Consider the following 17,215-nt stretch of genomic DNA (forward strand, 5'->3'; position numbering starts at 1 on the left):
TCCCTGCCCACACCTCTGAGGAGTGCAAGCTGGAGTCAATCTGCAAGGCAACCCTTAGCCATGCTTTATAGAAAGAACAGGAATAGGATGGGTTATTCCATAGACAGGGACTGGGGTTAGGGCAATGAACAATAAGAGGGTGGCCTTCATCCTTATGGTTTGACTGTAGGCAGTGCAGAAGAAAAAAGCAAAGAGAGATGCTTGCACAGAAACCTTTCTCTAAACACAGCTTCTGCTACAACAGCATTCACTCAGCTCTCCTCCCTGTCCCACAGACTGCTCCTCCTGTGTACAAGATAGAGGAGATAAGGATACCAACTGCTGTTTGGAGTGGTGGAGAGGACAAATTTGCAGACCCAAAAGACATGGCAAGGCTACTTCCTCGGATCACTAATCTCATTTACCATGAGCATTTTCCTGCATGGGGACATCTTGATTTCATCTGGGGCCTTGATGCAACTGAGAAAATGTATCTGAAAATCATTGAACTAATGAAAAAATATTTTTGAAACCATGAGCAGAGTGTTGATTGTAAAAACCTCCAAAATTTCTCTTTGGCAATAAGGGTGATATCTGGGGAAGAGCTAAACACACAGACACACATAATGGATACCTGTATAGGTATTTATTTATTCTTATTTATTTCTTGCTTTCCTCATAATTTGAGGTTTTCCATGGTGTTATTGTGACTGCTATCTTCCTGGGAAGTTTGAGGTATATAAGAATGAAAGCAGAAAATATTTATATATTTGAGTACATACTGCAGGGATCACTGAATTTCAACAGTTTTTATTTCTATGAGACTAATTTTTCTAAGCCTGAATTCTGTTGTTCTCATATATATCTTATGTACCCATTCTCATGCCCAGTTTTTGTCTTCCTATGGAGACCCAATAGTGTGATTCGATCATTTCTCTGTTGAAATGAACACTTTTGTTTAAATTAAATTATTGATCCCCTTGACAGAGAACTTGGCTTTTTTTTCTCCCTCTTCAAATTACCCTTTAATGTCAACACAACCAAAGATCTTCAAGCACAAGAAACTGAGCAGACAATAGATGACTACCAAACATTAAGCAGTGAGAATCAAGGAGTCCAACCTTAAAAATTTGTAGATGTATTCCTCTGTCCTCCATGCCTACAAATCACCCAAATATTTGTTAAAACACTCTAAACCCCTCACAGTTTCAAAGACCACGGACGGCAGCTGTGGAATATGGAGATGTAGACCCATCCAGGAAGGTGCACTCGAGGAAACAGAACTTCCACCCTATGAATTATTCTTCATGCTGGCAATGAAGCTGTTGCAAGCACTCTGAGCTGTCAGCATTCACTTTTACACAGCTCTGTGTCTGGACCATTCTTCATTCAAGCAGTTCCTAAACCATGGGAAAGCAGTTGGATGTTCTCCCTTTACGGCCATTAGGCCTAAGAGATGGTGGCTTCATAATCCATGCAAGTGCCTTCCATCTTCTCATCTACAAGCTGCTCTGGAGTGTCTGTCCCCAGGTTACACACAAAGTGTTCATTATTACAGGCTCCAACAAGGAGCTTTGTTTTGTGGGGTGTTTCTGGCTGCAGCCTCAAGCTCACCTTGTCCAGACAAGACCTTTTGTAGCTGGAGTTACACTGAAAAACAGATCTGTCTTTTTACACAGGAAAAATACACCAGCTTGTCCACACACCAACTGTAGCACCCATTAGCAGTGCTGATCACAGCACCTATGTTCTGCACTTCTGACAGCTTACAGGAAAAGGCCAAAATTGTCCAAAAAATAAAGATCCATTAGACCAAGGAGGCACAATACAGCAGTGTACAAAAAGAGTCTCCCTTTTATTGCTGCATTATTAAATCACAAAGCACTGGGCCGTTCTAATAGATTGCTCACTACTGCAGGTTTTCTTCTGCCTTCACCTATGCAAGAGAAGACTCATGGATATATTATTACTATGATTGGTATTATCCCCTGCTGCATGCGCCACTCTGTACAGCATGCTGTCCTGTCTAGTCCCATGGGAAGGATACATCTGGCTTCCATCAACAGCATTTCATTTATTGACTCTTTTTTTTAGTACACTGTTTATATTGGAAAGGTAGTCCAGAGACTGTTTCTCTGAGCCAAACATATTTTCATTACTACTTCTTAATGCATTAAAGTGATCTGGGAATTGAATTTCTTTATGGTCTCCAGCAAGGCACTGAATCTCTTTTTGCTGTTTCTTAGATGGAAAAAGAGAAGATAATCCTACCTTTGTAGCAACACAGTGAGAATTAAGGTGTGTGAAAATCGTAGGAAGGATGGAAGGAGGAAGGGCTCAACTGAGAGATCTGTTTTCCCAGCCACTCCCATTGTAGAAAGAGAAATAACAAGAGGAAGGGTACCAGACTTTTCATAACTGCTGTAGCATATTGTTTAGTTACCCTATGGAACAAGTAACACACTCTAAAGGAGATTTTATTTTTGCATTGGCTGCCAACCATTGTATGCAGTGGTTTAGGCTTCCAGATATTTTATAGCTAGCTTTCAAAATCCACAGTCTGTAGAAGTCAAGCAATAAAATTGATGAAGCAGATGGGAAGGGCAATATTTTGGGCACTATTGTAATAATTCATGGCTTAGTAAAATAAAATGAACTTCTTTCACCCCACACATGGCCTTGGGGTACTGACAAATCTCACACAAAATTGTCCAAGTCTGCAACAAGGAAGGGGTGGATGTGGACCGAGTCTTTATCAAGTATCAGCCCCCATCCTCTGCAGGACTTCTGCTGTTGTGAAAGGTGGTTTGTCAGATGAGGTAATTTTCTGCAGGCTTGAGAGTCCTTGATGGCTAAGAATCTTTTTCTATCATGCTTTCAATGTTGTGGAACTGTAATCTTCTTGCTATATCTAAGGGAGTCTCCCCATCCTGAAAGAAACACATGAAATACATTGCAATATGTTAGATAGGGGTCAAGTACAGAGAGATTTCCTGACTTTGCCACCTGTGTAAGGTCCCATGTCACTTCTGCTCTAAAACAAAGGTTTCAGGACATGCTGGGTCTAATACTACTCCGGCCAAAGACAGGAACAGAGACCTCCCCTACAGTAGGGACAGCCTTTCCACTGTTTCCTGGGAGTAGTATCCAAGTGCACAGAGCTCAGCTAAGATTTGATTTCCAGAGCAACATAGATAATACACTGCTCACCTCAACTCAGGAGTGCAGATACTCCCAGGTCAATATCGATTTGGGCAAGACTTGAGCTGTTCTGGTGGCAGAAGCAGCTTGACTTAGCCTCTCAGAAGAAGGGTCCTCAACAGCACAAAAAGCACCTAGGAAGACTTTTATCCCTCCCCTGCAGCCTACATCTTAGGAGCAACTGTGGAGTAGCTCTGAGCTAAGAAGAGGCAACATAAAGATAGCTAAGAGATGTGCCAAGCCCCTGCTAAGCCAGGGGACACAGGCAGCATTTACTGGTAGAAATCCAGCAGTGAAGGTTTCATACTTTGAAGTTGCTCTTGTCAACAAAGGCAATGGAACAAATGTTTCATACCAAACAGGAAACAAATTGGCTGCCAGGAAGCTGTGCACCCTTCTCCTTAAACTACTGTGCCTACACTGCTAAAGCCTACAATGTACTTACTGGTTCACCACCATGAGGAGCAAATACAGTTATCAACTCCACCTTCTTACCTGATTCTTTAAAGAAGTGTCTGCATGAGCTTCAAGCAGTAGAGGAATGACTGCCTGGTTTTTCATTTCACAAGCATAGTGAAGAGCTGTGCTGCCAGACTGAAGGGAAGCAGAAGCAGATGAGTTTTATTTCTATAGTAAACTTCTTAAGTAGACCTTAGCTAAGTAGGACTACCTGTATAATTTTCCCCCTAACAGCTGGATACAGAACACACATACCATTTTCTGTCACAATACACTACACAGAAAAACAAATACATTATCATGAGAACAACAGGAATGAAAAAAAATCATTCCTTCCCTGGGATGCAACTGCTAAAACAGGTTTGACACATTAGCAGGAAGCCAATAATTTTGGAGGATTCCATAATCTTGGTCTCAGAAACTATGTCTTAAACTATACTGTTTGCTTGCACTTCAGTGTTTTAGAACTTGGTTGCTGAAAAAATTGGGGTTTCTCCTTTTGTGCCTTAGAGTAGAGGAGCTCTTTACCACACCCAGGTAGGCTAGTGGATACATAAATCTGTGTAGGGAAGATCAGCACACTCTGAAGACCAAGAGAAGACACAGGGTCTTGCCTTGTAGCCCACAAATCTGTTCCAGTTCAAAAACTTATAAATGCTGATAAACTCAGATGCTTATATCTCTAGAATCTTTACAGAATCAAATATTTAATACATCAGTACCTCAGCCCAGTTTGCCTGGATTCCCTTATGAGGGCATTGGTCAGAAAGGGAGAATAGTTGGTCAGGGGGGAATTACTTCTGTATACATTACAAAACTATTGCCTAAGTGTCAAGGGGAAACACTGAGTCTTCCTGGTACATCAGTCAGTTCAGTTCCCGAAGCTCCTACTCCAACTATGTTGCTAGAAGGTTCTGTAGTCTGTTTTTAGTATTGTTGCCTGCATGTGAGCCACATTTGCATTTGTATAAACCCACTTACAGAGTCTGTGGCATTCACATCGACTCCAGCTCTAAGCAACATCTTGACCAGGTGTTCATTCTGTTTTGTCTTTGAGACCTGTTTGGTGCAAGAGAAAGAGTTACACGGAAAAACAGTTCATCTGCATATAGTCTTAAGCACATTTGTGCTAAATACCATGTTTTTTCCAAAAAGAGGAGTGGTCTTTGAAAATGGCAGACTGATGCAGCAATACAATTCTGTCCTTCATCAGCTACATTCACAGCAAAATCCCTGCTCCTTCTGTTGTACACGTTCAGTCTGGTTTTAAGAAAGCAGTCCATATTCTATACATGTTCCTGGCCTGAAATACTGCCATGAAAAATGTGATTGAGGGAAAGATACAGGGTCATTCCTTCTTCCATCCAGACTCACCATGAGAAGATATCCAATAAGCATAACTGGCATGAGGATTATGATGAGCACGTAGTCAAGGAAGGTAAACCGTTTCCTCACAGCATAATGGAGGCAAGTGCGGTCCTTCTAAACACAAATTAACTCTGATTAGTACCAGATTCAGTGACCTCACTTTGTTTAATATTGATAAGAGTAGACCATTTTAAATTCCACAAGCTTTCTTTTAGACTATCTAACAGGAATACTGCTGTGATTTTCAAGCGGAAATAGACACATGCATCTTGCTTCCTTCAAGTAGAGGCACGTTTAACACATAGACAGTCATGGAAATCAGACTACACGTGCAAGGAGGATGTGGGATCCAAAGGATTCCATGTGTACATGGGCAAACTTGGACCTGACTGCAGAGATTCAAAGGAGAGAGTGGGTATCTCATGTGGCTGCTGCTGCCTCACAGCAAGTTAAACCAGCAGGAGGGATTGCCACAGCCCCCCTTCTTACGGAGGTGCTGGTTACTGAAGCAAGGACATGTGAGACCTTAGGACATCTCCTTTGGGACACTGGAGAAATACAAGAAAGTAGCAATAACCAACACAGATTCCTATAGAGAACAGAGTTTTAAAAAAAAATGTTTGAATACCAAATATACCAAAGCAACTAAAGGGCAGGGCTGTAAAGCATGCTACAGTGTTAAACTTGCTACAGGTTGTCAAAACGGAGATGGACAAACTAAGTTACACAGGGCCCCAAAATAAGCAGAGAAGCTTTTTTGTTTCACCAGTTTCTCCACACATGCCTCAGTAGGAAACAAACTTGAGGTTTGTCTGTGCTTGCCAGTGTTCCCACTGGCATTCCAAGAATCTGAAGGAACAGTCACTGCAAAGGAAGAGTCAGTGGCCACTTACCTTATTTCTGAGGTTGACATCAGCATGTTTTCTAAGAAGATAATTAACTATCCTGTTGTTTCCTTGTTTACATGCACAAATTAAAGGGGTGTCTCCACTGAAGCTGTCCTGGACATTCAGATAGTTGCCGTTGCGCTCCAAAAGGAGATGAACTTTATTGAAATCGTTGTTGTAAGCTGCCTGACAGATGGGCTGAAGTGAGAAGATAATATGCATCAGCACGTGTTTCACTAAGACATCCATACTTCCCATTCTGGCTTACTACATGTGTGTCCCAAAATACTTGACAGAGGCTGTAGTTCTTGGTGCCTTCCAGAAGATGGTGGTAGGAGACACTCCTGCAGCTGCTACAGAGCTCCCAGCCCTCTGCCCCAGAAGTCACAGCCTTTGCACAATGGAATGGATTTTCCGTTCATTTTGGATGCTACTTCTATAATCCAAGAAATAAATCCTGTTTATTTGCAGCCATTAGGCAAAAAAAACCAAACCCGGCTTCCACTCTCACAGGAGCTGGTCACTGCATTAAGCAGCAAGCAGGGACAAGCCCACGTCTCTGAGTTTGCATCAGGGTTTCCCTTTGGATGAGCACTGATGAACAGAAGGAACCGCTCCTGACTCATCCGTGCTCAGAAGAGAACCACCCTGCAGGTGAAAATTGAAAAACCAAGCCCCCACCAATGTTTCTCTTCTAGACCTTGAAGTACCTAAAAAACTCATGCCTGTGTGCCCACAGGTCGGATCCTGCTTGGCTTTTGCAAAATTCTTGCTGGTCAGGTCTTTGCTCAGTATTTCTGCACATCCTTAACCTAAACTGCAATTCCTTCCCTCTCCAGCAGCAAGAGACTGACGAGAAGCTGAGAATGATAGGAGTACTGTGAGCTTCTAACAGCCTAGTACAGGCAGAAAATAACATTTAGAGGTGGGGCAGACTGGTAGAATTTGAGGTCTCCAGTCAAAAAGAGAATAAGTCTTTTTCTTTTCTTTGATGCTGAGGATTTTAGCCAACATTTTCCAAAATAGAAATTTTCTTTAAATAATATCTGCAATTTTTTTCTTCTCCATTCTCCTTTTTTCACATCCTAAATACTCTGCATGAAAAAGATCTAGTCCTGAACTCTGAGCTCTTTCCTCACTCCTCCAGTTAGCTTCCTCCCCCCCCCGTCCTCCCCCCATCCCCACGCCTTCCTGCCTTAAAAATATTCATCTCTTTTACACTGTTTTAGTCAGATTTTGATCTACAACACAAGTTTATCTCCAGCATCATTACTGCTTAGTTTTCTGGACAGCTGTATAAGAGAAGTGATTTGTTTCCAAAGAAGGTATTTACATGCTTACCAGACCTTGCACCACTTCTTGTTTTGTTTTTATTATGTCAGACAAAAATCTACAAAGAACACATGTCACATTTTAAATTTGCACATCTGTCTGTATTCTTATAGAAGCCTATGTATACCATTTTCTGCTTTTCACTTCACTGGAACCAGAACTGTTTTAACGACTTTGAGGAGAAAAACCTCTTCTAAGTCCCTTTTGGGGTGACTTCCACACAGGTGCCAACTAAAAGATCAGTTCTCTCTAAAACCTTGCTCTCTGTCTTATTGGTGTCTAGTACTGTATCTTCATGTCCAGGAAAGAGAAGATCATGTGGAGTCTGTCTGCACCTCTGATTTCCCTACTACTCCTGTTTTTAGGATTGCTTTGCTTATTTAAAGATGTGGGAGATTTGCTCTTTGGTTGAACACCTGCTCAAATCCCAGTCATTTACCACATAAATTTACTCCTTTTTAGACTGATTCTTGCTAGGTCAGCAGCTCATGGCACCAAAAGATATATGCTTTTTTGCTTTTCTTTCTGTACTGCCTCCAAGACTTTTACTTGCTAGGCAGTTAAACCCAAGGCATTTCTGACTGATACTCTCATTGACCCGTGGGATCTTTTTCTAAACCTTACACTACTGCTGAACTTAGTTCTAGAGCCATGAAAAATGGTGCCACACAGACCACTCCCTAAGAGACCACATTATTTGGGGCTGAAGTCATGTACAGAGACTAGCACACATAAGTCATGCATACTCTTTCACCCACCAAAACCAGCTGTTCTCAGAAAACATCCAGGGCACAGAGAATGCAAGGAAACAGTCCTCATCCATTTCAACAACTAATACCTGGGTAACTGATGTATTTAAAGTATTTTTTAATCACTATTATTCCCCTGAAGTGGGGATTCTTTGTAGAAATTATACTCTCTGCATTAACATGTTCCACTCACGTTTAAAGAAAAAAAACAACAAAGCAACACAAACTTTTTTCCTGTTTGTGTGGGATTTTTTTGAGGCCCACTCTGCTGGTTTGTATTCTTGAAAATACCTTATAGTCAAAGAAAGGTGAAAAGTCCCACAGGCTAAACTTGTAATATACCTCCCAAATTGGCAAACACAACTCCACTGCTGGAAGAGCAAACATAGTAGCAGAATATTTAAGGAACAAAGCAGTACAAACAACTAGAAGTTCATGATATTGATATCAATAACAATAAGGATTAAAAAAATGTTTTATGAAAGTATAAAAATAAGAAAAATTACAGATAGGCGGCAATGAGTCACTCATCTAAGAAAGGCAAATGTTATATTAGACACCCTCTCTCACAGAAAGAGATGTTATAGAAGACGCTTAACTGGCAGAGTGTATACAGTTCTTGTCACTTGGGTCCAAAAATGAGGTCAGACTATGGCAGGAGCATGAAACATCTCTGCACCTGAGGAATATGAAGAGCCTGAAGAAAGATTGATTTGCTTAGCTGAGCTATGGAGTGACAGCATTGTAGCGGTTCCAAAATATATTAAAGGGTCAGTGTTAGAGAAGAGCTAATTAACTTCAAAGAACAAGGTAAAAAAGGTGGTATATCTGACCAAGAAATTTAGCATGAAAATTAGAAAGATATTTGTATTCATAAGCAGAGTAAAGTAACAAAACAGGCTTCCAGTAGCAACAAAATGGACACAAAACCTGCCTGGCCCCAGGGTGGGGCTTGGGCATGTGCCAGGATTTCTGTGGTTGTGAAGGCTCAGTCAGAAATCTCTTTTCCACTTCTCACTTTTTTGGGTTGTCACTCTGGCAGCCCTATCTAAAGGATGACTACCTATGCTTGAGACTGTTTTAAACAGTTCTCCAAACTTTTCTCATAAGACATTAATAGGATTTCTTACAAACAGACAGACAGCACCTGTCTGGAGTATCAGCAGGGAGGCCAGGTATGGAGTTAGAACGGTGTTAGGTACAAGCAGCAGATTCCATCCAAAACCCAAGAAAACATATTCCCTTTAAGTCTACAGAAAAGCCTGGAGGATAAAAGACTGGAAGATCTCACATAGTTTTCTACAGTGTTAGAAGATTGCCTCGGTAGTGATACAGCTCAACAATCAGCTTCAGATTTGTGTTATGGTTATTACTGTTGCTATGTTATTGTTATCCACCCATCATACACAAGAGAGAAATAAACCTATGGGATAATATTCAGAATACCTGGGCTTCACATGCAAAGTGCAAGCCATATGCAAAGACCCAAAGTTCTTGTCTCAGGCTCATGCTCAGCTGTGGCGAGGAGCAGTACTACGAGAGCAGAAGTCTGATGGCAGTGGAGGACTGCCAGGAGAGCCCCTGCAGCTTCCCTTGTTCCCAGAGATGCACTGGAAACTGGAGCACGGACATAATGTCTATGGCATCTCCTTTAGGGACGTGTGAGAAGAAAAGGCCAGTGCTCTCACAACAACAAATTCTGAAGAAAGCATAAGTGGGAAATGATTTCTCAGGTTCTGGAGAGGTTTGCAGTCCAAGACACGGGTGGCTACTCTTGCCCACATCACATCATTTATAAATCTCAGTGTCCTGATCACCCCAGGGAACTCAAACAGACCCGGCCCACTCCATAATGCCACAGGGCAGACCCGGCAGAGGCACAACAAACACTGCACCCAATACAGACACGGGCTCAGGTCTGAAGGGAGGGGCAGTAGGACCCAGAATTCCAGCTTGGGTAACGAGGAAGAGAGTGACTCTTTGGAATGTCTGGCAGCAAAGCCCTTCACCTCTGCTCTCATTCACACTTCTGCAGCACCACCCAGCATTCAGACAAGGTGCACGGAGTGAACCTGACAGTGTGACATTGCACAAAACCACTGGAAGGGAGGGAAAAAAAGAGAATCACACCACCAAACATCTTCTTCCCTCATCAGTGGTGCATTTTCCCATCCATAGCATCAGGGCTAACCATGAACTAGAGCTCAGTATGCCCAGCTGAAAAAAAACCTGTGGGCATGCACTGGAGACTGAAAAGAAGAGTTTGAATATTAGATATGCCAGTGAATGAGTATTTAAAAGCTGTCTTTCTACAATACTACTTTTGCAAACCTTTCAGACCAGGAGTTAATTGTCCAGTATCTTCAGGAAACGTGTGAAGTACTCACAGGACATGCAAGGGTTTTCATGGCTGAGACCACTCAGTACAAGATCACAAAATAAGGGGTGCAAGAAAAGCAATAAAACTTTCACTGCCAGGAAGGACAATAATAGAACTGATGTTTAATTTTTTTTAATCAATTGTGGAACATGATTGATGTCAGGTCCTAGTAGTTTACTTGATCCAGATGAACTGCCACACCTGAAGTTGTCTGCTTATTTTCAGAGTTTCTTGCATCTCTCTCTCTGCTTAACTTTGCTGAGCTAGTGATAATCCTTGAGCTATTTAGCAAGTTCTACCACACATGAAGTAAAGGTTAAAGGCACAGTATGAAGGACAAAGCATTCAACCAATAGAGAGGAGGTGACGGTAAAGCCTGTCTTGCAACTTGGAGAGCAATTTCATTTTATAATTGCTTCCTCCTTTAGAACTGCAGGGGATTGCCTAAATTACATCAACTCTTTGCAGTGGTTTAGAAAAAAAAAAAGATGCTTTGTAATGTCAAAATATTCTGAACCAATCCACAGCCTCTTCCTTTGCACTAAAATTATTCCGAAAGCATGCTATGAACTGAACAGGAAAGTCTAAATTATGTTTAGGATGTTGAGCAACACACTAATATCCAATACATACTGCTCAGAAAAGGCAACTTGAAGTTTTTTATTTTTAGTTCTCTAGTTTTCCATCCTGTATAAATGAACCATAATTTACCCAGAAAATTGCATCTCAAATTTTTTAAAGAAAGAAAATGAATGTATATGAAAATATTAACTAATAAGCATGAAAAATATAGACAGGATTTGACCATTCTTTAAACACCAGTGTAATTAAGCTAGATGACACTGGTTTCCCCTGCAATACTATCTCAGAGTAATAGGTCTGGAGAGAGGCACGAAATCCTTTCAGAATAGGTGGCAGTCTATTCAGCCGATCACCTTATGAATGCACAGATTCAAGCTCCTTGTGATACTGAAAGAGGAGAAGATACTTGCTTTCATTGAATAGCTTTTTAAAAATAAAAGAGTGGCTTTCAGCACAGAAATGTAACCTTTAAAAGCAACAGCTATGTAATGCTATCTCCAGAAAAAGAAACACCAGTGCAACGCACTCTTTTCAGAGTCACAGAGGTCCAAAATCCTCATTTGTTCCCACACATACAAATGGGAAATTTATAAAAAAATAATGTTTAGGTAGAATTTATGCTAAAGTACAGGAAAATGTTAAATGAACTATAGTCTGGGCACAAACACATAAAGACAAGACAAAAATATTACCTTCCTAAAACAGTATGGGGGCAGCAGGAGGTTTTCTAAGCATTAGCTTTGTTATCTGTATTCAGTGTAAGCCAAGGAGTTGTCTGCTTTTTGTGAAATTGTTTTTTGCTTGCACCATGTTCAGAATCGTTCTGATCTCAACACAGACCAACAAAAAATGTTGAGCACATACTTTGTGAAGCCACAATAATTACACCAGTTCTTGTATTTTCTTTGCTCCTATAAACCATACTACTGACAGCTTGTAATAGACAAAGGAAAACATTTCCAAAGGGGAAAAAACTTCCAGATCTGTATAAGCCTGTGTATGGGAGGCTGTGAAGGGAACAAACCAAGCCCAGTGAATATCCATACCTTCAACAGCCCCAGTACCTGCAGAAAATGGTCACGTACCTCTGAATAGAGTATACCCATGCCTATTCTTCACTCTGGAGTCCTTCTTGTCCAAGAGCCCAACAAGTTAACCTCACTTGAAATGCGCTTGAGCTTGTTTGAATCTGGTTAATATTTAACTTTAAAATACCACTTTTTCTTAAGCTACGTTTCCTTTCAGTGCTTTCTACTTAGTAGCATAAAACAATTGTCTTCAGAAGCCCAACCCAGGGAGGGAAACGTGAGAACAGCAACTTACGGGAGACTTACGGAACAAGTTACAACACACAAGCATTTTCCTTTGTCATTTTTGCAACAACATCCTCCAGTTACCTAAAAAGGAAAGTAGCAAAACAGGTCGAGGAGAGGAGGGAGAGAGAGGGGAAGAAAGTTCCACAAGTAAAGAAATGGGGGAGTGAAAAGAATAAAGAGCATGGAATCTAAAACTTAAAATAACAAAGAATAGTAGCTAGTCTGCGACTCAAGCTACAGCTGACTAAAACCTGTTCAAAACCCTCTGCAAGAGCACCTCAAATGCCTATCAGGAAAAGGGAAGGAACTACATCCCACGCCTTTAATGAGCTCCCAGTATAACTAGCCTCTCATTCTCTAATTAAACAGGCCGGCCTCTTTCATCACTTTTGCTCAGTGTTCTCTTCCTAGCCCAGCACAAACAATGAATATGATTCATGTTTAACCTGATAATTTTATATGCTAATTGGGAAGGGAATTATTGTTGATGGCCCTGAGGTTAAGATGCTGATAGCATTTCTGTACTACACTCAGTCTTTCCGAGTAAGGCATGTGTATTTCAAGTGTCTGCATTCACCTCAAAATAGCTTTTCCCTTTCTATTTCAAATTGTGTTTCATGTATCTCAAGCAAATTTTAAAACATGTTTTAAAACACATGCATGTAAGCATGCACCTTAAATCCAAGCCCTCTGCCTTCCATTCCAGAACTTTTATTTCCAAATAATTTTCATATTTATTCTACAGCAAGGTGGAGGACCATATAAAATTACTTATTCTATCTCCAGCCCTCTCTGATTAAAGTAGTACAGCACCACTGGCTGTAGTGTTCGTTTGCTGGCACCAGTTCTAACCCCTTCACTGGCTGTTTATCTGAAGAAAATTAGGCTGGCATGTAAAAGAAACAGACATAACATCTACCTGTGACAAACTCACTGGGACCCTCACAATGGACTGATCTTTCAGCATGCGCTGAATATACTGTTGGACTGAGGACATACAAGAGTGAGCAATACCTCTATGAATATACTGTTGGACTGAGGACATACAAGAGTGAGTAATACCTCAGAGGTGAGGAGGTCTTCCTCACTAGTATTTCTTCACATCCAGATCCTAAGATATTCACATCCTCTTGCATCTACTGACCAGCTTGTTGGAATTTATAAACTATAACTTGTTGAAAGAAATATTGAATCACTAAGCTGCTACATAAAACAACTTAGTACTTTAATTAATCCTTTCCTAACAAAAATAAATAAATGTATGGCAATCTGAAAAAGTGTTTAAAAAAACAATAAACAAACCAACAACAACAGCAAAAGCCCACCCTTTACAAAACAGAGCAATAGCTTCAGGCAACACTTTTCCCAAGCTAGTGTAAATTACCATTTAATTCAGCATCATATCCCAGATCACCTGGAAAAACACTGAAGTGACTACTTTGGTCACAGCATCAGGTAAAGAACAATTAAGCAGCCCAACCATGATGAGGTATGAGACTCATGTAAGTGTATATAGTCATAGGTTCACTCCTGTTTCACACATTGCTTCAGTGTTCTTCGCCATGCTTCTAAATGAAGATCAGAGTCCTGAAATTTAAAAATTTTTTTTGGTGAATAAGGTTTTTTTCTCCAGATGGTGCCAAGACTCAGTGCATGGGCAAACTGTCACCTACTCAGTCTGTGTAGGAAACATGATTCTTACATCCTCACAGAATTCCACAACACTTCAAAAGCTTCATGTGAGCCAGAAGGGAAGCAAATATTTTTCGGAAAGGCCTTCAACAGGGCAATCATAAGGTAAATTTATTTTTTAAACCAGATATCAATTAAGTTTAAGAACAGCATATTCAATACAAGTCACAGAAGGTCATTTGTCTCTTCAAGTTCCAAGCACTAGAGATTTTATAGCCACAAATTGCGTGAGTTACACTACTCTCAGGAAAGCAATCTGTGGCCTGTTGGAGTTGTGTGTGCAGAACAGTCCTCAGAAATGGATATTCCCAAGAAATGGAGTCCTGGAATGGCCAGTGTCTGGACAAGAGGGACACTCACTGCTTATGCTTTCCCTAAGAAAAGTGTTAACTACTTGTACAGGATCATTGTAGCACTCCAAGGGTCCCTTGCACCTCTGCTTCAGGATTAACTCAACAGACCCAACAAGCACTAAGAAACTCCTCAATGGCATGAAGCAGAGCCTGCATTTTATAACATTAAACTGAGTTCATGCTATGTCCAGCTCTAGGCCAGACCTCCTGGGCTTCAGTTTTGCCACAGTATTTTAAAACAGAATACTTACTACCTCAGCTGTCCTGGTTCTCTGAGTAAGGACAGCCCATCCTGGGAAGTTTCTGTATACCTTCTAGGTTTTATGTTTTCTATTCTCTTTTTATATGCATTACTTTCATTCTCTTTCAGAGAGAAAGAAGTGCTTTCAGATGGGCATACCTTTTACTCTTCAACTGATTCCCATCAACAATATCAGAAAAAATATCATACATGCCATATGCCACCATGAGGTGAAATAGGTAAAACATTGCAGATCATTCCAGGCTGACAATTCTATAAAACAAAAAATGTAGGCTGATGTTAGCTGGGAACAAAGCAGGGAAAAGCCTTTGATACTTCTCACTAAGCAGGGCTATCAGACCTGTTGAGCTGTGATGCTTTTCACTGAGAAATCACCTATTTGGTTTTTCCACAGACTGTGTCCTACTTCATAAAGCAGAATTGTTTCTGTGGTGACTCTCAGGTTTTGTTTCCTAACAAGTACTTACTTCATTCATTTTCCCAGGCAAAGCACCAGATCATTAGCACCCACGTTTCAAACAATTTGCTGCATCAAGAAACCAGATCAGTTTCAGTGAGGATCAAGCTCCCCCAGGCTGACTACAATTAATTCAGTGGTTAGGCAGGGGTCTCCAGCATATTGTGTTTTAACAGAATTCATGGAGATGGCTTGTAAATAATAAGTAGTATTAGCACCCTCTCTTGACTCCAGGTTTACACAATGTTTTCAAACTTGATTCAGCTCCTGAGAATCCCTGCAGAAGCAGGCTAATTCAGAGCAAACTCTTGCTTGCATGTTGTGGTGTTCACTGAACAACACATGTAGGAATGTGTGTGTGATGCTAAATACACACCTTTCAAATCACTCGTGCTTTTATTCTAAGATTATCTGACAAAGAAGGATTGTCCCCAAGCTATCAGCAATTCAGAAAAGAAGCAACAGGTGTGGAACCAGTGACCACAACAGCTTCTGTACTACTCACATCAGCAGAGATCACATTCATAATTGAGAAAAGCTGGATTCTTCCTCCTCTTTATCCCAAAATACGGTAGTTACAGCACTTACTGAGACAGGTAGCAGTACAGATAAAGATCTGTCACAGCCTCAGGGAACAAGAATAACCAAGTTCCTCCTAAGTATTCTAATAACAGGTTAGATGCCTCTTTATCCCACCAGATCCATGGTGCAATTTGGTCTTTCAGAATGTCATGCAACGGCGCTATTTATCATAGAGTAACTCCACTCCTTAAATACTGCGAAACAAGCAGCCCTTCAACATGCTCTCCTATACAGGCAGATCACACACAGAGCTCTGCTGCTGCTCCTTCCATCAGCACAGGCTTCTGGCAGTGAGGCAGCCGGGAGACAGACCAGGAACTGCAGCAGAAGGTGCAAGCAAGGCAGTCAAACAGAGGTAAGTTGCTTGTTCATATGCGTCCATGGTTTCTTTCTCTGTTGCCTGTCTCCATAAATTTGTGCAGCTGGTTCTCAGAGCAGCCAGCCTGCCATCCTTTCTGACTGCTGTGCATCAAAGTGCATGTTTGCCAGAGGTGGAGAGGAAAAAGCCTTTGACCCATGCAAATGATGCAACTGATGGCTTCATTTTGTTCTCCTTGGTTTTTTCCCCTAGGGGTGCCACTGTGGATGCGTGGAAATCTCAGCTTTGAAAGCATGTACATAAATTGAATAAATCTTGTTCTTGTAGTTCCAAAAGCATTTCAGTTTTCCCTGTAAGTTAATCCAGAGATTGTGGCATCTGCTAGCCTGGTGTATTTCTGTCCCATTTAAAGTGTATGTGAAAGCAATTACTACTCTCTCAAGAGTACACTGATGAATTTCTAGAATGTTTGAGGTTTGTTTTCATTAATACCAAATCTTCAGAAATGGCAATTTTGAACATATCTTTCAGGCACCTTTCTATACCATTTTTTTTTTCTTTTTAAAATATTTCAGTTATTTCCTGTTTGCCATGGTAAATGTCAGTCTTTGGCATTGTTTCATTGCATAAAAAGACTAGATTATTGTTCATTACTGCTCCTACAGTCAAGACTTGACCACTGAAATTAATGAGACAGTTGTGTGCCAAACCTTGGAGTTAATTGGTGCATTAGGTCTGATTTATAAAGCTTCCATATTCAGTACAGTATATAGAAAATTGCACAACATAAAAAGGGTAAAAATTTAGCTACTCCATTGCTTTACCTTTAGTACAAACTCTGGCTTGTGCTGAACTTTTCAGTTTTGTTCCCAAACAATGCTCCACATGCAGGAAGAAAGTGTTTTTTACTTTTGTTTGAACTGAATAAAGTAGCAGAAAGCAGTGGAATATCTACTCTGAAAATGTGCTTCCAGCGCACATAGTTGGGAGAATTTCTGGTGTATTGACAGAAGAATTGGAGTGTTCTTCTACAAAGTGGATAGACCACAGTGAGTTTGGATGTCAATATTACAATTATAATATTATATTATATATATTACAATTTATATATATTTTTATATATATATAATATTCCATTTGTGGTTTCATCCAAATGTTCTAGGCTCTCAAGGGATACGATAGATTTAATAAAAAATGAAAATAATTGACGACTCCTTCCTTCATTCCTTCATGAAGAAGTTCAGGGGAAACAAATATTTTACCTATCCTTTTTACACTCTCCAAGTCTTAATGACAC

The 17,215-nt window shown here is 40.6% G+C and overlaps 2 protein-coding genes across 6 annotated transcripts in view; one reads left to right on the forward strand and one right to left on the reverse strand.

The window, feature by feature from the left end:
• The window catches only part of LOC103624497 (lysosomal acid lipase/cholesteryl ester hydrolase), a 13,350-nt gene extending 12,383 nt beyond the window's left edge, over nucleotides 1-967 (forward strand). For all 4 annotated transcript variants that reach the window (XM_017726000.1, XM_017726002.1, XM_017726001.1 and 1 more), the window contains one exon: nucleotides 276-967. In XM_017726000.1, coding sequence (XP_017581489.1) covers nucleotides 276-509 — 234 coding nt within the window. In that variant the 3' untranslated portion in view covers nucleotides 510-967. The remainder of the gene's footprint in view (nucleotides 1-275) is intronic.
• An 848-nt stretch (nucleotides 968-1,815) lies between these two features.
• ANKRD22 (ankyrin repeat domain 22) lies at nucleotides 1,816-12,506 on the reverse strand. Of its 2 annotated transcripts, none has more exons than XM_017726003.1 (6): nucleotides 12,261-12,506; nucleotides 5,901-6,092; nucleotides 5,014-5,121; nucleotides 4,621-4,698; nucleotides 3,676-3,774; nucleotides 1,816-2,909 (listed from the first exon to the last, which is right to left on the reverse strand). In XM_017726003.1, exons 1-6 carry the CDS (start codon nucleotides 12,294-12,296, stop codon nucleotides 2,832-2,834), a joined length of 591 nt encoding a protein of 196 aa, XP_017581492.1. In that variant the 5' UTR covers nucleotides 12,297-12,506; the 3' UTR covers nucleotides 1,816-2,831. The 2 variants fall into 2 exon arrangements, with proteins under 2 accessions (XP_017581492.1, XP_008642004.1); XM_008643782.2 differs by having other exon boundaries at nucleotides 12,023-12,505.
• Between the last annotated feature and the right edge of the window lie 4,709 nt (nucleotides 12,507-17,215).

This window comes from Corvus brachyrhynchos, unplaced genomic scaffold, assembly GCF_000691975.1.
Source record: "Corvus brachyrhynchos isolate BGI_N302 unplaced genomic scaffold, ASM69197v1 scaffold61, whole genome shotgun sequence".
Lineage (NCBI taxonomy): Eukaryota > Metazoa > Chordata > Aves > Passeriformes > Corvidae > Corvus > Corvus brachyrhynchos.

Bases quoted from the DNA above. Each gene is read 5' to 3' on its own strand.
- ANKRD22 (XM_017726003.1), bottom strand. From the start codon at position 12,296: ATGCTTGTGTGTTGTAACTTGTTCCGTAAGTCTCCC. The intron at 5,122-5,900 runs GTAAGTGGCCAC...ATTTGTGTTTAG, and splicing joins ATGTCAACCTCAGAAATAAG to AAGGACCGCACTTGCCTCCA. The intron at 3,775-4,620 runs GTAAGTGGGTTT...GCTTCCCTTCAG, and splicing joins ATGTGAATGCCACAGACTCT to TCTGGCAGCACAGCTCTTCA.